This window comes from Propithecus coquereli, unplaced genomic scaffold (assembly GCF_000956105.1).
Source record: "Propithecus coquereli isolate 6110/MARCELLA unplaced genomic scaffold, Pcoq_1.0 Scaffold249, whole genome shotgun sequence".
Taxonomy (NCBI): domain Eukaryota; kingdom Metazoa; phylum Chordata; class Mammalia; order Primates; family Indriidae; genus Propithecus; species Propithecus coquereli.
Genome location: NW_012148052.1, coordinates 2,811,946 through 2,834,079, shown reverse-complemented (window position 1 = coordinate 2,834,079; position 22,134 = coordinate 2,811,946). Strand labels below are relative to the sequence as shown.

The window sequence follows — 22,134 nt, the reverse complement described above, 5'->3', positions numbered from 1 at the left end:
AGTTGTCCAATTAATTTCTTTCTATTTTTAGTAGAGATGGGGTCTCGCTCTTGCTCAGGCTGGTCTCGAACTCCTGAGCTCAAACAATCCTCCCGTCTAGGCCTCCCAGAGAGCTAGGATTACAGGCGTGAGCCACCGCGCCCGGCCCTCCTTGAGAGTCTTAAGAAGTTGAACATATCCTAAAGAATCATTACAACTAGAGTCACAGCCTAACCTGAAGCCGTTGGAATGTGTGATATAATTTAGTGATTGATTATGGCTGTGAGAGATTTTTTTCAGTGTAGTCATTTATTGACTAAACATTTATTGATCTTTTATATATCAATGCTTCTAGACTCTCAGAAGTCATAGCTGAATAACTGGAAAGACTCTAGTGCTTTCCTTTAGCTAACTTGCATTGTTACATTTATATGTTTTCAAATACAGTACCACTGAATGGATCGGTGACCTTGGGCCAAATCAGTTTGTTATTTGAGGACCTCAAATTGCTGCTTAAATTAAATGAGATGACCTTTGAGGTTTGATTCTGCTCCAAATTTACATAATTCTATTAAAAATGTTTGCTAAAGATCATTTTCTTTTTTCTTTTTTTTTTGAGAGAGGGTAGAGCCTGGTGGCTGGCTCAGGGCTCCTGCTAAAGATCATTTTCTAAGTCATCTCCAAACATTTGTCATGTTTATCCTTGTCAAAGTGAATTAACATCTCTGCATTTTATTTGTACCATACTGATATATTGTATAAATTACAAAATAAACACAGAAATATGTAAAAGGGATGAGATTTTTAAAAACTAATTTAAATATAAGTATTAGTATGATATTCCTTCCCCCTAAGGGGTTGTCATTTATTCCCAGTGGTGCTTATATTTCCCAATGGAAACCACTCTACTAATTAGAACTGAAATTATTTGTTTACATTAGTTGTTATGCTCACTCTCTGGCTTTTTCCTTCATAGTAAAATCTTGATTTCAGTCTTTAGAGGACTTAGTAAATGAACATGTTAAATCTAGAGCAAATTATCCCATGAAGTTCTAACAGTAAATGTGGATAAAACATGCCATTTGGCTCAATCTCATGTTTTATTGTCATATGAAATGGAAAAACATATACATAGATCTGATGTTGGGGAATTTCACTTTAAATCCTCGTTCCAACATCCTGTGACCTTAACCCCTTGTCTTGGAACTATATTCTTGTCTAAAATCAGGGATAATAGAAAGCTACCCCATAGGTGGTTGTGAGGATCAAATGGGACAGTATAACTGTGCACTTAGCATAGCTTTTGATAGACAATAGGTACCCAGTATGTCCATTTCTTTATATTCCCTTTATCATGAATATTGTTTCAAAGAAGTATTTCATGTAAAGTAGCTTTTCTTTATTTTCCTGTCGATGTGCAGCCCATTAAAAAAAAGGAAGTTTCGTAGATGTTTACATAGCATTTGTTAGCAGTTTTAGATTCAGAAAATCTAGGATGAGGTTTGTAGACCACAAGTATAGATTGCAGTGAATTTCTATTACGTTGAAACAATGTGGATAACCTTTGGGGTGTATAGTGGATATAATAGATTTGACATGTTGGAACCAACAAGTAGTCTATATAAAATAATTTTTATCTATTTGACTGTTGGCTTTAACTTGGCTTATTGTTTGTATTTAAATTACATGTTGACTTTTGTTAAAGTGTGCATATATCAAAAGTGATTTGAACTTGTAACACATTAGATTTGAGTCCCTGGGAAAAAATACGGCCATGTTTTCATAAAATCATAGAATCTATGCTTAGGGTAAGAACTTGAGAGGTCATGTAGTCCATTCACTTCCCATCTTAAAACTTTTTTTTTTTTTTTTTTTGAGACAGAGTCTCACTGTGTTGCCCGGGCTAGAGTGCCGTGGCGTCATCCTAGCTCACAGCAACCTCAAACTCCTGGGCTCAAGCAATCCTTCTGCCTCAGCCTCCCGAGTAGCTGGGACTACAGGCATGCGCCACCATGCCTGACTAATTTTTTCTATATATTTTTAGTTGTCCAATTAATTTCTTTCTATTTTTAGTAGAGACAGGGTCTCGCTCTTGCTCAGGCTGGTTTCGAACTCCTGAGCTCAAACAATCCACCTGCTTCGGCCTCCCAAAGAGCTAGGATTACAGGCGTGAGCCACTGCGCCCGGCCCCCAGCTTAAAACTTTTAAGGGGGAAACTTCTTTCAGTCTAGGATGTCAGCTGAGGATCCGAATATCCTACTATCAGTAATGCTTATCACCAGACCAAATTTGGGACTAGTGTATCATTGTAATTTAGAAGGATATAAAAACTAAATTCTAAAACATTTCCATTTTAAAATTTCCACAACAGTTTGATCAACGTTATGCTATTTTCCTTCTATACAGGATTCGAATGAAACAGTAAAAATTTGGAATCAAATCTACTTAATTGAATTTGTTTTAGTATATAGGCATATTTCACTCTGATTGAAGATATGTTTCTGAACTTATACTTCGGAAAGAAGTTAGCAAATCCTTTAATAAAAGTACAAAACATCAAAAGCAAATAATTGCAGAGCATGTCATGGTCAGTGTGGTGAGTTCTGGTTTAAAGTGCTGGAAAAAAAAACGTGGTTTGTACTCTCTGAGTTTATTGTCTAGTGGAGAAGATAAACATTAAACAATTTTTCACGTTACTTTTGCTTATGGTACAGTAGAGCAGTAGTCAATATTTAATGATCATGAGTATTTATCCACCTTCCAACTAGTGTCCTTAGGGAACAGGAGCATAAATAAAATAATTCCCGGTGCCTAACTATTGCATAATAATTTTGAAGTCTAATATAAATGGTTTTTGAATAAGCAGCATTATTGCTCTTTTCCAGTTATTATGGTTTTATAAGCAGATGATTATCCATGCCACATTTCTATAATCAGCTTCGTTGGTGTTGGTTGCCAAACTAAAACTTTGAAGCAAAGTGATTAAGAAGAGAAGACCCTACTAATATAAGGGAGAGCAGGAATGCCAGGATCCATCTTGGACTAGATGAGGGCATTATAAGATATTTTGGGTTGGGAAATGGCAAAAAATAAGTATGCTTTGAACATCCCACAAGCCGTAAAACATTTGAGCCCTAACAAAAAGTTAGAGAAAGCTTTTGCCTATGTGTATAAAGCATTAGGATACAAATCAAACTGTTTATAGGGATTATTTGGGGGTGGACATGTTATTAGATGGAACAGTGGTGTGGGCTTTCACTTCTTTATTGTATACAAAATTTTAAAGTGATGGGAATATATGTGAATTTTACTTTTTTTGAATGTTTCAGTGTTTTTTCCAAATACAATTTAAACAGGCAGAAAGGTAGTGCTATATATATTGCTATGAAAAGATATCCAAAATCTGTTGTAAGAAGAAGAAGAAGAAGAAGCCAGAGCAAGAGCGAGACCCCATTCCTACAAAAAAAAAAAAAGAGAAATTAGCTGGGCATGGTGGCATGTTCCTTGTAGTCTCACCTACTGAAAGGCTGAGGCAGGAGGATCGCTTGAGCCCAGGAGTTTGAGGTTGCAGTGAGCTATTGGGATGCCATTGCACTCTAGCCTTGGGGACAGAGACAGCAAGAGTGAGACCCTGTCTCAAAACTATATTATCCCTTGGGCCGGGTGTGGTGGCTCACGCCTGTAATCCTAGCACTCTGGGAGGCTGAGGCGGGAGGATCATTTGAGCTCAGGAGTTCGAGACCAGCCTCAGGAAGAGCAAGACCCCATCTCTGCTAAAAAAATAGAAAGAAATTAGCTGGACAACTGAAAATATATATATATATATGGATATATCTATATATGTATGTATGTATGTATGTGTGTATCTATCTATATATATAAATTAGCCAGGCATGGTGGCGCATGCCTGTAGTCCCAGCTACTCAGGAGGCTGAGGCAGGAGGATAGCTTGGGCCCAGGAGTTTGAGGTTGCTGTGAGCTAGGCTGACGTCACGGCACTCTAGCCCAGGCAACAGAGTGAGATTCTGTCTCAAAAACAAAACAAAACAAAACCTATATTATCCCAATTTATAAAGCAATGATGTATAGAAAACGTTTTGAAAGATAATTATCAAAATTTGTTATCATTTGTTACATTTCAGTGAAGAATTAGTGGGATGGACATTAACTTTATGTTTCTTGTGCTTTTGTACAGTTTGTACTTTTTACTATTTATATGTTACCCTTTTAAATTATTTTTCTTTTTATCAGCTGTTGTTTCAGTCCTTGTAATTACCTCTCTCCTTTGTTGGATCCTCTGTTTACTGGCTTTTACATACTTTTCTTGTTTTACTTCCTTTGGGTAGGAGGAGATACCCTCCAATGCTTCCTGTGGTGCCTCTTCTCTCTCTTGATTCTGTTAGACTGGCTGAGTATAGGAATCTAGGTTGAAAAAAAATGTGTTGCTCAAAACTTTGAAGAATATGTTACTTTTTAAAAAATCAAATATCTCCAAACATGTAAAGTAGTAAAAAATGTACTGCAATGAATACAACCTAAGAAGTAAAATGATTGGCTATGTGTATGTGATATCTACCTCCTACCACCATCCTGATTTTGGTATTTAATCATTCCCCAGTCTCTTTCCTTTGTATTTGTGCATTTTTAAACAATAGATATTAATAGTATTATTTATGTTTCTCAGCTTTACTAAATGTGCTTTATATATTCTTCTGAAATTTTTGAGAGTTAATGTAATGATTCTAAGATTTGTCTATATTTGTTTTTTGTTTTTTGTTTTTTTTTTTTGAGACAGAGTCTCACTCTTTTGCCCAGGCTAGAGTGAGTGCCGTGGCGTCAGCCTAGCTCACAGCAACCTCAAACTCCTGGGCTCAAGCGATCCTCCTGCCTCAGCCTCCCGAGTAGCTGGGACCACAGGCATGCGCCACCATGCCCGGCTAATTTTTTTTTTTTATTTGTAGCTGTCTAATTAATTTCTTTCTATTTTTAGTAGAGACGGGGTCTCGCTCTTGCTCAGGCTGGTCTCGAACTCCTGAGCTCAAACGATCCACCCACCTCGGCCTCCCAGAGTGCTAGGATTACAGGCGTGAGCCACCATGCCCGGCCATTTGTCTATATTTGTATGTGTAGCTTTGGCACATTCTTCACTGGTGTGTAGAACTTTGTTTTGTGAGTATATCACAGTTCATCATTTTTTTATTGATGGGTTTAGAGGCATTTAAATTAACTGGTGGAGTGGACATCCTTTCAATGTATCTTGATATATATGAGCAAGAATTTCTCTAGGGTATATATTAATAATTAGAGTGGGGTTGCTGGGTTCATGTATAGCCTTATCTTCACCTTTAATAAATACTACCAAGTTCTCCAAAGTATTTGTACATTTTATGCCAATTATCATTATATGACAGTTACCATTGCCCAACAATCTTACCAGTACTTGGTATTTTCAGTTTAATTTTAGTCATTCTGGTGGGTGGACTCTGGTATCTCATTGTGGTTTTAATTTGTATTTTTCTGTTTACTTCTGAGGGATTTGCTTATCTTTTTAATGTATTCGTTACTATTCAGATTTCCTCTTTTGTGAATTGCCTTTTTTAATTTTTTGCTTATTTTTTCAATTGGGTTGTCTTTTTATTAATAATTTTTATGAAATTGTTGTATATTCTAGATGTTAATCCTTATTGGTCATATGCTTTGGTATTACTTTCTCTCCAGTTTATCTTTTCACTTTCATATTATTTTGATGCATAGAAGTTTTACACTTTATTGTAGTAAACATAAATTTTTTAATTGAAACGCAGAATTTATTTCTTTTTATGGTTTTTTTGTTTTCTGTGCCTCATTTGCCTTTTTAAAAAACAGTTTTATCATATAATTGACATACAGTAAACTCATATTTAAAATGTACAATTTGGTAAGCTTTGGCATATCTTTAAACTCATAAAACCATCATCATATATCAAGATAACAATTACACTCATCGTCCATAGAAGTTTCTTCCTACCCCTTTGTATTCCCTCTTTCTCACTCTCCTCCCTTACACATACCCTTCCATCCCCACTCAGCTACTGATCTGCTCTCTGTCTCTATAGATTAGATTGCATTTTTAAGAACTTTATAGAAATACTATAATCATATAATCTCTTTGGCCTCTTTCAGTATAATTATTTTGAAATTCATTTATGTCGTGTATATCAATAGTTAATTCCTTTTATGGATGAATATTCAATGTATGAATATATCATGATTTGTTTATTCATTTACCTGTTAGACCTTTGAGTTGTTTCCAGTTTTTGGCTACTACAAATCAAGCTGCTGTCAACATTCCATGAGTAAGTCTTTAGGTGGATAAATGTTTTTTTTCTCTTTCTCTTGGGTAAATACCTAGATGGAATGGTAGGGTCACGTGAAAGATTTTCCAGAGTAATTGTATCATTTTATGTTCTCATCAGCACTGTGTGAGAGTTCTAGTTTTCTACCTCCTGGCCAACACTTGGTGTTGCCAGTCTTTTTAATTTTGGCTACTCTAAAATGTGTGGCAACTCATTGTGATTCTAAGTTGTATTTCCCTAATGACTTCTTATGTTGAGTATTTTTTTATGTGCTTATTTGCTATCCTTGCATCTTCTTTGGTGAAGTGTCTGTTTAGATCTTTTGCTGTTAAAAAAGTTAGATTTTCTTATTGTTGAATTTTGAAAGGTATATGTATAGATGTGTGTTTCTAGATACAAACCTTTTGTTAGATATATTTGTTGCAAAGATTTTCTCCTAGGTTGTGCCTTGTCTTTTTATTCTCTTAACATTGTATTTCGAAGAACACAGCTTCTTAATGTTGATAAAGTTTAGTTTATCAACTTTTTTTTTTATGGATTGTGTTTTTCATGTTATGTCTAAGAAATCTTCCTAACAAAGACCACAAAGATACTCTGCTATGTTCTCCTATAGAGATTTTATAGTTTTAGGTTTTACTTTTAGCTCTGTGTTCCATTTGGAGTTAATTTTTGTATATGGTATGAGGGATGGATGGAAAATTCATTTATATGTATGTATATATATGATTTTATACACATATATATATGTATAAATGATTGTCTAAATGCTCCAGCATCATTTTTGAAAAAATGAACCTTTCTCCACTGAATTATCTGTCTGCCTTGTTGAAAATTAGTTAGCCATGTGTATATGAGTCTATTTCGGGATTCTATTCTGTTTCATTTATCTATTTGTCTACTCTGATGCCAATACCACACTCTTGTGTTGCTTTTTCAAACAGAAAACATAATATTATAAAAGTTCTATATTATATGTAGAGGAGACAGGCAAGGCCTGGAGGGAGTGGAGGATTGGGAGTTATTTTTTAATGGGTTCAGAGTTTCCGTTTTATAAGATAACAAGAGTTCTGTTGATGGATATTGGTGATGGTAGCATAATAGTGTGAATGTACTTAATGCCAGAGAACTGTACAGTTAAAAATTGTTCAGATAGTAAATTTCATATTATATGTATTTTACCACAATTTTTAGAAAAACTGTTGTACAGTGTCTTCGTGTAAAATGTGTTCTTAGTTAATTTCAGTTGACTGATTTTTAAAATACCAGACCCAGAAGGGTTGTCTGGTAAATGATGGGTTGCAGATTTGAATCTACAGCCAAAAGGCATATTATTTCACTCTGTTACACAACGTGATAAAGCTTAGATTTTAAAATCTTCAGACTTAAGAAGGGTTGAATTAATAGATCGATCTTTTTGGTAATAGTGACTCACTAAAGCAGAAATAGAGAATAGTTTGAATGTCTTCCTCCCTCCCTGCAGTCTTTCTTTCGCATACTCACCGTACTTCTATTTCTTGAAAATTTCTCATCTAAAATCTCAGAACTTAAAAGTTAACTCTTTTTTTAGGTGTATTTTTTATTGTGGTAGAGTATATACAACATAGAATTTACCATTTTAACAATTTTTAAGTGGCATTAAGTACATTCACATTGTTGTGCATCCATCACCTCCATCCATCCATCTCCAGAACTTTGTCATCTTCCGAATATGAAACTTGTGTACCCGGTAAATGCTAACTCCCCATTCCCTTCTTTCCCAGCTTCTGGCAACCACCAGAATTTGTCTCTATGAATTTGACTACTCTAGGTACCTCATATAAGTAGAATTATACAGTATTTGTCTTGTCGTAACTGGCTTGTTTCACTTATCATAATGTCCTCGAGGTTCATTCATATTGTATCATGGATCAGATTTTGTTCCCCTTTAAGACTGAATAATATTCCATTGTATGTATATGTCACATTTTCTTCATCCATTCATCTGTCAGTGGACACAGGTTGCTTCCACCTTTTGGCGATATGTATGTGAGAATAATGATGCTATGAACATGGACGTACAAGTATCTCTTCAAAACCCTGCTTTCAGTTCTTTTGTGCATATACCCTGAAGTGGAATTGCCGGATCATATGGTAATTCTGTTTAATTTTTAGAGAAATCACCGTATCTTTTTTCCACAGGAGCTGCACCATTTTACATTTCCATCAGCAATGCATAGAGCTTCCATTTTCTCTACATCCTTGCGAACACTTGTTATTTTCTGTTTTTTCGATAATAGCCATCCCAATGGTTGTGAGGTGGTATCTCATAGTGGTTTTGATTTGCATTTCTCTAATTGGTGGTGTTGAGGATCTTTTCATGTGCTTCTTGGCCATTTGTGTATCTTTGGAGAAATGTCTGTTTAAGTCCTCTGCCTATTTTATAATTGGGTTTTTGGTTTTTCCTATGTTTCCTATTTCCCTCTTTTCTCCTAAAGTTATATAGCTTTAGCCCGTACATTTAGGTCTTTGATCCATTTCAAGTTGGTTTTTTTTTTTTTTTTTTAAATTGAGACAGAGTCTCAGTCTGTTGCCCTGGCTAGAGTGAGTGCCGTGGCGTTAGCCTAGCTCACAGCAACCTCAAACTCCTGGGCTCAAGTGATCCTCCTGCCTCAGCCTCCCGAGTAGCTGGGACTACAGGCATGTGCCACCATGCCCGGCTAATTTTTTCTATATATTTTTAATTGTCCAGATAATTTCTTTCTATTTTTTTTTTTTTTCAGTAGAGACGGGGTCTGGCTCTTGCTCAGGCTGGTCTCAAACTCCTGAGCTCAAACAATCCTCCCGCCTGGGCCTCCCAGAGTGCTAGGATTACAGGCGTGAGCCACCACGCCCGGCCAAGTTGGTTTTTATATGTAGTATAAGATAAGGATCCAGCTTCATTCTTTTGCATAATGAATATCTGGTTTTTTTAACACTAATTTAATGAAAGGCTGTCTTTTTCCCACTGAATGGTCTTGGCTTTTGTATATAGTGAAAATCATTTGACCACATATACAAAGATTAATTTCTAGGCTTTCTTTTAGATTCCTTTGGTCTATATGTCTTTTATAGATACCTCAGTAGTAATTAAATTTTAAGATTATATCATTAAAGCAACACATAAAAAATTTTATTCAACCACAACAGTGATAAAAAATAAAAAGTATCATAGATCTCTATCAAGCTGACCTTCAAAAAGTTGTATTTAAATTATAATATCTAATAATTGTGACAGTTTCTCAATCTGTCACTCTCTTAACACTGATAATAGAAATGTAAATTGGAACAAATTTTCTGGAGCAGAATTTGACACTGTGTAAAGCCTTAAAAATTATGCACCCAGCAATTCCATTTATAGGACATTATTCTAAGAAAATTGTCATGCATACATGGGAAAAGTATAGGGGTGTTCTTCTTAATGTTATGTATAAGAGTGCAAAGTAAGAAACCATGTCCATAAATAGAGAATTGGGTAATAATTGTGGTATCCATTACAAGGTTATGCAGCCATAAAAATACTAATGTTGAAGAACACTTTATAATAAATGGAAAGACATACAGCATGAGTCCATTAAAATGCTTCAATTTAGGCATCAAAAAAAAAAACCTTAAACTTATTACCTGTTAACAGTAGTCTATTTCTAGGTGGTGGTATTATGAGTTACTGAAATTTTTATTTTTACATAGATATTTAACAATAAATGATATTTTATGACAAAACAGCAAATGGTATTTTTAAAAATTGAAAAGGAATTGAAGCTAGAAAGCATAGTTAAATCTCATGACAGAATCAGTATCTAAAAATAATCTTAGTAGGCTGGGATGATGGACTGAATCCAGTGAAATTTAATCAGGATGGATGAAAAAGTATAGATAGATAGGGTAATAAGTAAGTCATATTTCTGGTTTTAAAAAATCAACTTAACCAATATAGAAAGTGAGGCTGGTGGCGTAGTGGCACCATATTAGAAGACTTGGGGGTTTTAATTTACTTTAGCCACTTACTTTCTCAGTGTAAGCAGCCAGCTGCTCTCTTCCCATTTCATCTCATACTCAGCTTAGTCTCTTGATGAGAAACCTCCAGTGCTTCCTCATTACTGACATTTAAATCTCTTCACCATTTGCCCCCATCTGTTCTGGTCATTTAGTTGTCTGTCTGTCTTTTCTGACTTTGTTCAAGTTGTTCTCTATTTGGAGTCCTTCTGTCCCCCTCACCTTTGCATTTTAAAACTTGACCCATATACATCAGAGACCCAGCTGAAGTGCTGCCCACTCCTGGAGGTCTACCCTTTGTAGTGCAATCACATTTTAGTTTTATATCACAGTTTATAATCAAATTTATAATTCTGAGAATTTCATGTGTTGAGAAATATAAATCAAAATAAGGTTTCTTTATGTGCAAAATTTGAAATAATGAAAACCCTTCTTTATTAAAAAATCACCTAACTTCTGTTGCCATAGGACATAAATAAGCTTTAAAAATAAACACCACTTTGGGCTGGACATAAATAAGCTTTAAAAATAAACACCACTTTGGGCTGGGCGCAGTGGCTCATTCCTGTAATCCTAGCACTTTGGGAGGCCGAGGCGGGAGGATTGCTTGAGGCCAGCAGTTCGAGACCAGCCTGAGCAAGAGTGAGACCCCATCTGTACAAAAATTAGAAAAAGTAGTTGGGTGTGGTGACACACACCTATAGTCCCAGCTACTCTGGAAGATGAGGCAGAAGGACTGCTTAAGCCCAGGAGTTTGAGATTGAAGTTGAGCTATGATCATGCCATTGCACTCTAGCCCAGATGACAGAGTAAGACCCTGTCTCCAAATAAATAAATAAATAAATAAATAAAAATAAATAAGCACTAGCTATGTTTTGTCAGTTTTGTATGAACCACCAGCATTCTAAAGTACTGGATGTCAGTGCCATTGCTGGAAAACTTTCCCCAGAAGAAGTCATTTTAGAATGGAAATTAGATACTGTAAACTCTTAGAAAGAAAGCCAGATGATGACCATGATACTACTTGCTGCAAAATATTTTGATAAATAACAAAGCTAATGCTTAGGTGGTAGAAAGCAGAATTTAAAAGCACACTTAAAATAGTTGTAGACTTGTACATTCCGAAGAGACAAGGCATGGTGATTAAGTGTGGACTTAGGAGCCAGATGGCTGTAGTTCAAGTCCTCAATCTAACACTTACATACTGGATGACTTTGGAAAAATAACTTAATCTCTGTTTTTCCTCATTTTTTAAAATGGGCTAATAATAAATATCTAGCTCTTTGGGTTATGAGTATTAAATAAGATGGTTGTATGTAAACAGCTCTTAGCAAATGCCTAACCCATACTATGTGCTCGATAAATGTAACTAAGATTATTTCATTAGGAAAGTTAGTCCTGAACTATGTTGAGTTTTAAATTGGAATGCATCTCTTGCATAAAACATGACTATCCTGAAAGAAATTCTCTTTGATAGTTTCAAAGAATAGCTAGGATGCTGCTGCTAAGCTCTTTGAAACCATGTAGTGAGGAATGTAGATAGAATTGGAAGTGAGGGGAGTTTTTTTTCCCCTTTGTAAATGTAATAATGCTTACTAAAGAAAATTTAAGAAGTTTGAAAAAGTATAAAGATGACAAACAGTTGTTCATAATCCTATTGCTACCCTAGTACTAACCATATTATTAGCATTTTAGTTTATTCTAGTCATCTTTTCCCTATGCATTAGGTTTTTTTTTTAAATTACAAATAGGTTGTGATTATAACATAGATACGAAACTGGAAGATATTCAGCCTAGAAAAGTAAACAATTGTAGCAGTCCAGATGAGGGATGTTGGGGGCCTGGTTTAGGTCATTGGCTATAGAGGTAAAGCACAGGGACAGGAGACAAAGATATTTCTAAGATAGAATCAATAAACTTTGGTGTGGTGATTTCAGTGATAGTTTTTTAGCCCTGGCTCCTGAAAGGAGGCACATAGAACATAGGAGAAAGAGCATATTTGCTGGGGAAGATGCTTGGTTTTGGACATGTGGAGTTTGAGATTTGAATAGGACATCCAGACGGAAATGTATAATGGGCAGTTGAGGTAGACAGCAAGGATTTGAGAGAGTGATCCAAGGGTAATCTGCCTTAGATGTGAATGAGAGCACCCCGGTAAGAATGTTTAGAATAGTCAAACATGGTGCCTGACTGGGCTAATTTTTTACATGTATGTAGCTCTTTAAGGGCAGGATTAGAGTCTCCATCCCTGGTTCCCAGCACAGTACTGCCACGTAGTAGATGTTTGGGGTATAAATGAGTTTACTGAAAAAAAGGAAAGAGGCTATTAGTTTGGTCTCTGTAGAATGAACTTGGAGGGGAGTGGTCATACTTATCATTTATTGCCCCTTTTTTATTTTTGTTGGTGTCTTCTAAAATTTGAATTCCTGAAGAGACCTCAATTTTTCTTTAATACTTCTGGTGGAATTTTGTTTACATGAGGTACTTAAAATGTTATTTGAATGGCTATGATTCGTTCAACCTAATCTTGCATTTTAAAAAAAGATGATAGTGAAGAAAATTGTTCCAGTGATTCTTCAGATGCCCAGAGTATGCTCAGAGTATGTTGAGACCTCACTATTTAATTTGAACTAACATACAAGGGGTAGGGATTTCGGAATATAAAAAAGTGTAAATCAGTATAGGACAAACTGTAAACATAATTCCACGAGGTATTGAATCTTTGAAATTAAGTAACTTATGGAAGTCTTAGTGGAATGTCTATGTCAGAAGAAACTAGATTGGTGGCAAGAGCATTGTAAGAGGGCAGGTGGATTGTCGAAAGATCTACCCCATCTGTACGCACTCTGTCCTTTTCTTCGCATACTTTAGTTAGCAGTTGGTTAATTTGCATGTGTGGTTTCAGCTGTCATGTGTATTGACCCATTCTAAAAGATCCATAAGGATAGGCCTCATGTCTTTTTCTTCCAACATCTAGTGCTAGTATGTATAATAGGCTATCAATAAATATTTGTCAAGTGAATAAAATGGTGAATATATTCAGCAAACATTTAGTGAGAATTGAGAATGTCCTGTGGGGGTGGAAGTGGGTGGAGAAGTGGTAGGCCTGTAAAGATTGATAAAACAGAATATCTGACTTCAAGGAACATTAAATCTGGTACCGAATATAAATTTTAAAACTCCTTGATTGTTAGATTAGCCAATGCAGACAATAAGTAATTTACTGACCTAAACCAGAATTTCTTTGTAACATAGATTTTAATAAATTTCTGAAGGGAGATTAGGTGAAATCTTAATTTATATAGCAGATAAGCACATGTTCTACATTCCTTCTCTCTACTCAGTTAGCTGGGAAACAGGATTGTTTTGGGATCAGCTTTATGATCCTCTCATTGTTTTTTCTTATTTTATTAAAATTTGGGATTTGATTAAATGGTGACATAATGCTCTTCTGAAATGACAGAAGCCCACTTACCTAAAGTGACTGACCAAGTAGCAAGATACTTAATTGAGTAGGTATATAAAAAATAGCATAACTGGCTATGATGATTCAGGCGTGCAAAGATCAGATAACCCAATATGTTAATAAAGAGAGCTTTTACTATATATGGTATAATGGTTTATCATACATTTCATTGTAAGGCTTTTTTTTTTTTTAAAGTAATCAAGACCCTGCTAGCAGTCAGTTCTCAATTATCAGAACTGATATAGGAACCATTAATATGGAAACTAAGGCTTCAGAAAATCCAGTGGAATGCTACAGTGCTACCATAACTATTTGTAGTTCTTTAGGCAGAAAAGTCAAAGAGAAGATAGGAAAGTTAGGAATCTTTGAATAGATTATTCTCTGGGTAATGAATTCTTATCAGATGTAATTTACTCAAGATAAAGCTACCCTCTGGAAATAAGACCTATTGAAGTAGCTCCAACCAAAAGCCTACTGAGAACTCCCTTGCCCAGTCAGAACGTGTATTCTAGAGGAAAAAAATGGTTGTATCTTGTCTGCGTTAGGCTACAACACATAATTCAAGTCTTAACCTAACTAAATATATCAGTTAAGCAAAGGCAAAACCACATCAATTGTCAGAAGAAAGAAATATACTAACCAGAGAGAGAACAAGCCCATGGAACCTAGAAAAAGAGTGTCCCAGACAAGAATTTGGCAGTGATTTTTCAGCACTGTCCAGGGAGAATAAAAGCCAGCTTTCTATCATCACTTGAACAAATTCTTAGTGATAGAACACACATAATTTATCAGGCTTTATCCCAATTCCATTTTCTTTTGGTTTAGATTCCATACTTACCAGATAACTTCTCAGATGCTGCAATCTGGGAAATGGGGTACCCTCAGTGGTAATGTGACTATTCTACATTGTAAGGAAATAAATTGATATTTGGCCTATATGTTAATTTTTAAAATAAACTTTTTTTTACAGTAAAACATTAACGTTTTATAAATTGGTTAGCATAAATTAATCTGTGGAATCCTTATCAATTCCATGTGTCCAGAAAAAATGGATTTTATGGAGCTGTAGAGCAGAGGGCCATATTCAGGAATAAGTCTCTTCTTGTAGAAGACAGGGATCATAGTTTTTATTCTTATTTAACCAGGGCCTGACACATGGTTAGTGCTCAATTTAATGTTGTATTAACAAAACTCATTATTAAATTTCAGAGATGGTAACCCCAGACCTATAGTGAGAACAGCTATAGGCATTTTATGGTTCTAAGATTTATTCTCATGTCAAAAGAACAGTTCTGCCTTTTCTTTAACTCAACAGAAACAATTCAGTAAGTAATGAAAATAGAATCCTCTAAACAACCCAGAGCCTAAAAAGGCAAATAAAAGGTGTATGCCTCTGTTAGAAAAAAAGGGAGGGCTAGTGCATTTGAGAACGAAGACAATCTGTTTCATTATTTTTATTTGTAAATAATTAAATAAATAATTAAATTTTTAATTTTATTTTTTAGACCCTATTGCAATATGCAAGCAACAAGAATGCATCAGAACATATTGTGTATCTTCTGGAGGTATATCGACTTGCCATCCAAAGCTTTGCCAGTGCACGTCCATATTTAACTACTGAATGTGAAGATGTCCTCTTAGTGCTTGGCAGATTAGTACTGTAAGTTTAAGAACTTAAGTCACTCTTAAAATTTAGTACTGTTGGTCACAGTGTTTGCCAGACTTCTCTTTACAGTGGCTCACATTTATTCTTCAAAGCACCGTTAGAGTCATGCTTTTGAATGAAATTTCCTTTGCTCTGAATCTTCATACTCAGGTTCCCAGGAGATACAGTTCAAGTGAAGCTCCAGCCAAGCAACATAATCTTTAACTTGCCTCTAGAGTCTCTTTTCCTACTCAGGCTTGGAATCTGAGAATGATACATTTCTGTCTCCTAGGTATAGATCGATTTAAATGACAGTACCTGGAAACTGTATTAGTCTTTGAAGAACACTTTGAGGAAAACAGTGCGATATTCTACAATTTGATTATATTATTTGAACCAAGAATAATTTTACTAGCAGAGAATACAGGGGTATAGGATAAAATTTCTACCCTAAAAGTTCATGATCATTTAGCTGCTGTTTTAATATTTGGCTGCCTAGTAGCAGACAAAGTTATACATTTAATGTAATTTGCATCTACAAATTGAAAAAATACAACAGCTATTCAGTTTTAGCTGGGTATCACCTTGTTCAATTTACAGATTGTTTAGTGGGATAACTTCTAGTCTAGATGGTTCAGGGCTTTTTTTCCCCCACTCAGGCCTTACCTGTTTTCCTTGCTATTCTCCAAAGGCCAAAACCTCTAATACCATACTATAATGGGACACAAGCATTCCTAGTTTTATAATCCCATTATTCCTTCTACCAAGTCCTACTTTCTGTTTTACCTATGCCAATCCCTAAGGGGTACAGTAATATTCTGCAAGATTTTAGCGAGGTATTGCTTGATTGGCGTTTTGAGTTGATCTTGAGTAATGGTTAGGGTAGAAAGAAGAAACCCTTTTTTTGCTTGGTTTGTTAGAGGTAAAGCCAATTTTTCTGCTTCCTCTGCAAGTGACAGAAACCTATACAGGTGAGAATTACATATATTTATCTCTTTATCTACTGAACTGGCAATAGTATGAGCTCCTGTTTTTGTCTCCTGGAATTAGAATTGTTCCTGTATGGGTGTCTCCTCCCACCCAAATAAACTAAATAAAACTGCCTGTAATGTGATTCCTGAAAGGCTTATATTCTTACCAAATATATTAAAGCAACTGTAAATATTAAGCCTTGTGGTCTTTCTTTTTTTCTCTTTTTTAAAGTTGAAAAGCCAATATAACAACCTTGAAGAACACTTTGAAGAGCAAAATAATTTAAAATAGTTTAAACAAATGTAAAATGTATATTCAGTATTGCTGTCACAGTGTGCTTAATTATTACTGTAACCACCTTAATATACTTATTTGTATTGTAGGAGTTGTTTTGAATTACTGCTTTCAGTGTCTGAAAGTGAACTGCCATGTGAAGTCTGGGTACCATTCCTTCAGTCTCTACAGGTGAGTTGATTTTAACTCAAAAAAGTTATCTATATCCAAAATACCTAATTACTCCCAGCAAACTAAAATTGGAAGCTTAGGACAGAAACAAGTTCATTATATGTTGGTATTAAGTTCATAAAATGAGAAAAAGGCATTCCACATGTGTTATTTCACAGGGAAGGGAGTGTGTTAATAATGTGTTTTGTTTCATTTGGTTTTGTTTGCCTTTACATAGTTTAGAAATCAACAGAGTTTTCATTGTTCAAAAATAAAGTTTAGACAGAATAAAGTTATCACATTTAAAATCATACATGGTTACAAAGTAGCAATATTTGGATTATTCATAGTATTCTTGTGTGGTAACTTTCAATATATAAAACATCATATTTTATTACCTCTAAGATTTATCTTTTCCCCCCAACACTTCAGGAATTGTGCCAAGTATTATAAGTCTCCAAAACCACTAAAGTAGTCATCATAGATTCTATTCATGCATTTTACTTACGGGAGAACTATTAAATACTTGGGCTCTCTCAATGGCTTGATTATCACCTTTCTTAGTAGGGGAGCAGATCAGAAAGTGGCAAGTAAGGGAGAAAGAGGATAGGAGAAAAAGCAAACACAGTGCCAACAACAGGGGACAAATTTGCTTGTTATTGATGGGGGTGGGAAAACTACTTTAAACTACTTAAATAACTAGTTTATTGTTAAAAAAATATATATATAATAAATAATAGCAGTCATTTATTGATGACTAATTATATGCCAGGCACTGCTCTATACCATGTTTTACATGTTTTACATCTTTTAATCAAATTATAAACTTTATAATGTGGGGATTATTTGAATCTCCATTTACAAATGGGAAGATAGTCATAGAGAGATGAATTAGCTTGTCCAAAGTTACACAGATGCAAACCCAGAGCTTACTTTGTTAACTACTTGCTCAAGGACTCTTTAGTAGCTTGGACCTCTTTCATATAGGTACAAATTTGCATATATCAGACCTCATTATCTGGAAGTTTCTTTCCTCTGTAATATATAACCCCAAGTGAAATGATACAATGTTAATGTTTTTGCCTTGTGAGAGAAAAGGATTCTTTGTCATGTTTTGGCCTATTTTATCCCTGTAATGCAGTCCTAATTTCTCACATACCCCATACAGCTACTAAAATAATCTTCCATGCATAGCACATGGATTTTTGTCACTATATCTTTTGAGCCTTGCCAGTAATTTTGTCCTGGCATATGGCATTCTGGAAAAACAAATCTACTTATTCTTATTAGGGTTGTTACTATTATTTTTTATTAATAAAGATTGAGTATCCCTTATCCGAAATGTTTGGAAATGTTTTGGATTTGGGTTTTTTTCTGATTTTGGAATATTTGCATTATACTTACCAGTTCAGCATCCCTAATCCAAAAATCCGAAATGCTCCAATGAGCATTTTGTTTGAACATCATGTCGGTGCTCAGAAAGTTTTGGATTTTGGAGCATTTTGGATTTCAGATTTTTGGATGAGGAATACTCAACCTATATCCTTGTTAGAGAGAATATACTCTTATTTCTTCATTCTTTTCTTACGTTGTTTGCTTGAAAAAAATAATTGCCCCTTTTTCCATTTTTGTAAGTTTTCAGGGTTTGTCAAACATGTAGGGTATGTTTTTGATATACGTGTTCAGTAAAATAAATGCAGTAGGTATACAGGTAGATGTAAGACATGGTCCCTGTTGAAATCTGAAAGATAAAACGCTGAATTTTTCTTATTTTATGTGATAAATGGACAAGGCAGCAGATGGTATTGAGGATACTTTTGGTTAAGAGAATAGTTTTTATCAGAACATGCCACAAAATAGTTCTCAGTCCCTGTTTACAGCTGTGTAACCCTTCCAGACTTTTTTCCTATGGATTATAAAAATAAACACTCTGAAATAGATTTTTTTAATTTTTTTTTGAGGCAGAGTCTCACTCTGTTGTCTGGGCTAGAGTGCCATGGCGTCAGCCTAGCTCACAGCAACCTCAAACTCCTGGGCTCAAGCAATCCTACTGCCTCAGCCTCCCGAGTAGCTAGGACTACAGGCGTGCGCCACCATGCCCAGCTAATTTTTTTTTTTTTTGAGACAGAGTCTCACTTTGTTGCCCAGGCTAGAGTGAGTGCCGTGGCGTCAGCCTAGCTCACAGCAACCTCAGACTCCTGGGCTCAAGCAATCCTACTGCCTCAGCCTCCCAAGTAGCTGGGACTACAGGCATGCGCCACCATGCCCGGCTAATTTTTTTTTTTCTATATATTTTTAGCTGTCCAATTAATTTCTTTCTATTTTTGGTAGAGACGGGGTCTCGCTCTTGCTCAGGCTGGTCTCGAACTCCTGAGCTCAAACAATCCGCCTGCCTCGGCCTCCCAGAGTGCTAGGATTACAGGCATGAGCCACCGCTCCCAGCCTGACATAGATTTTTTAATAGAAAATGAGAGCTTATTTTCTGCTATTTGTTTATACTAAATAATTATCATGGACATATGTCTAGGATTGCATATATAGATTTCCCTTTTTGATGATTGCCTAGAATTCTATTTTGTGGTTGTACCATTAATTAACCAAATTGCTTTGGTATTTATCGTAAATGGTGTGAGAGTAGGCATCTGGTGCTGGTTTTTCCATATTGTAGATTTCAAGAAGTGAGCCAGGATATTTTCACCTTAAAAAGAAATAAATCTAAGTTTTAAAATTATTTTTTAAATGCCACTATAATTTTTAAAGACTATATTTAATGTGTATTTTGAACTTTGATAACTGAGAAAGTAGAAGGCTTTTTTTTTTTAAACTCAAATTGTGGCTTTTTATTTTTTTTTCAGTTGCTGTGTATCATGGTGGGTGATAGTGCTAAAATGTAATGGTACAGGTCTGTTAGATATTGTAAATATGGTAACCAGATACAGCAAATTCTGAAAATTTCACATGGAATCTTTTTCTTCGCTCCAAAATAAATACCCGTCATCCTAAGTTAAGTAGAAAGAAGCCTGAGGACACAGGCCAACCTATTAAAGGAAAATTGCAGCATTAGTTAAATATTGCTGTTAGTAAACTATTAATTGTAAACATCACTTTCTGTATCAGTTCATAAGCCCTTTCTTAGCAGAAAATAACTCAGCATATTGGGTGTGTGTGTAGTAAAAGCTTGTCTTATTTTAACATGAAAGTTAAGCAGGGGGGAAGCTTTATGTCTTATTTTACCTGAGTGAATATAAAACTATATTCTTAGGTCTGTGAACATTCTTGGCTTATTTTTCCAAAGGAATGTTGCTATAAATAGAAGCTTATGTTCCTAGAGAATTTTTGCACTTTAAGGGAAAGGAGGTAAAAATTTTAAAGCGTGAGAACAACCTCACTATAATCAATGACCCTCACTAGTAATAGAGGACAGTGAGACATATACTTAATCATTTATATTGAGTTAAATTTCTGGCCCCTTTTCCCTCACCTCTTGTGTAGAAGATCTTTAACAAACAAACTATTGGCAATTACATTTTGTTTGTTTGCTGATAAGATAGAATGGTAGCTAATAACCTAGACTTTTCATGATATTTTATGTATAGCCACTTCATTTAAATAGTAATTTGTTGAAAGAATTTGAACAATTATATAATTGATGTCATTAATATTTCTGTTGGAAGGAATAGGCTGCTTATGTGAATATTGCAGAATCTTTAAAAGAAAGCTGTACCAATGGCTTTAAAAGAATTAAATCAGCTACTACCAGGGCTATCAGTCAGGTCTTCAAAGAGTCTGCTAGTAATATAACCCATATGAATAGTAGGACACTCCAAATATCCCAAAGTAATGCAAGGACCTAAATTAAACTGCAGTGACAATTTTACTAGAGGGGAATTCAGGAAAACATTTAAAAGATATTCTTTAATTTAGTGAAAACATCCTGGGTTTTTTTTTGTTTTTTTTTTAATTTCAGGATATTATGGGGGTACAAACATTCTGGTTACATGTTATGACTTTGCCACATCCAAACCATGATTTGGGGTGTGCCCTTCCTCCCTTACAATGCTCACTACGTCCATTAGTTGTGAGTTTACCCACCCCTAACCCCCCAACCCCCAAAGAATATTACTACTGTATAAGCACCTCAGTGTTGATCAGTTAGTGCCCATTTGATGGCGAGTACATGTAGTGCCTACTCTTCATTCTTGCGATACCTCACTTCAGAGGATGGGCTCAAGCTCTATCCAGGAAAATATAAGAGGACACACAACATCCTGGTTTTGTAAAAAAGCGGCAACAGAATTTCACAAAAGCTTTGAGGATAGTCTTTTATTGCTTATTTACTTTTAGGAAACCCAAGTCCTTTCAATTGATAGATGCTCAGATGTATTGAAAAGGCAAAACTTTTTTATATTATTAGCTTGTTTTCTGGAATGCTGTTTTTGTTTTAGGAGTCACATGATGCATTATTGGAATTTGGGAATAATAACCTACAAATATTGGTTCATGTTACCAAGGAAGGGGTGTGGAAAAACCCAATTCTTCTTAAAATTCTGTCTCAACAGCCAGTAGAAACAGAGGAAGGTAAGTCTTAGAACTTTATTGGTTATATTGGACAAGGATTTAATTCTGAGAGAGTTGAAATTGATGATGGGTTAAAATTTTGCAAATTTCACTTGTGTGTGTGTGTATATATATATACACACACCTGGTCATTTTATTTATTTACTTATTTGAATGGTAAAAATTAACAATTAGCATTGAATGTTTTGCTTAAGTACAGATTCTTATATTTTTGGGTAACGTTTTAAGTCTCTTTACACTTACTTTAAAATTTCACATTGAATTACAATGTTCATACAAAGTTCCTGAGGTAGAAATGAATAATCTGCTTCTGGTCTTTGGTATATGGTAAAACTTTGCTCATACTTTTTTCAGTGGTTGCAGTAGCTGAGGGCCATGAAAAAAGATCCCCTTTTTATTTTATGCTTATGAAATAATTGGAATTCAGTGTTTTGTAAAGAAATACAAAGAAATTTTTTATTTGCAAAATTGTCAGTTTAAGACCAGAAAAATTAGAGGCCAAGCGTAGTGGCTCATGCCTATAATCCTAGCACTTTGAGAGGCCGAGGCAGGAGGATCACTTGAAGCCAGGAGTTTAAGACCAGATTGGGCAATAGCAAGACCCCATCTCTACCAAAAATAATAATATTAGTTGGGCATGGTGGTGCATGCCTGTAGTCCCACCTACTCGGGAGGCTGAGGCAGGAGGATTGCTTGAGCCCAGG

At 35.2% G+C, this 22,134-nt stretch overlaps 1 protein-coding gene across 1 annotated transcript in view; it reads left to right on the top strand.

The window, feature by feature from the left end:
• RLF (rearranged L-myc fusion) overlaps window positions 1-22,134 on the top strand; it is a 76,547-nt gene that overhangs the window by 10,463 nt on the left and 43,950 nt on the right. The window contains exons 2-4 of the mRNA XM_012646775.1: window positions 15,297-15,451; window positions 16,792-16,873; window positions 21,298-21,430. Coding sequence (XP_012502229.1) covers window positions 15,297-15,451; window positions 16,792-16,873; window positions 21,298-21,430 — 370 coding nt within the window. The remainder of the gene's footprint in view (window positions 1-15,296; window positions 15,452-16,791; window positions 16,874-21,297; window positions 21,431-22,134) is intronic.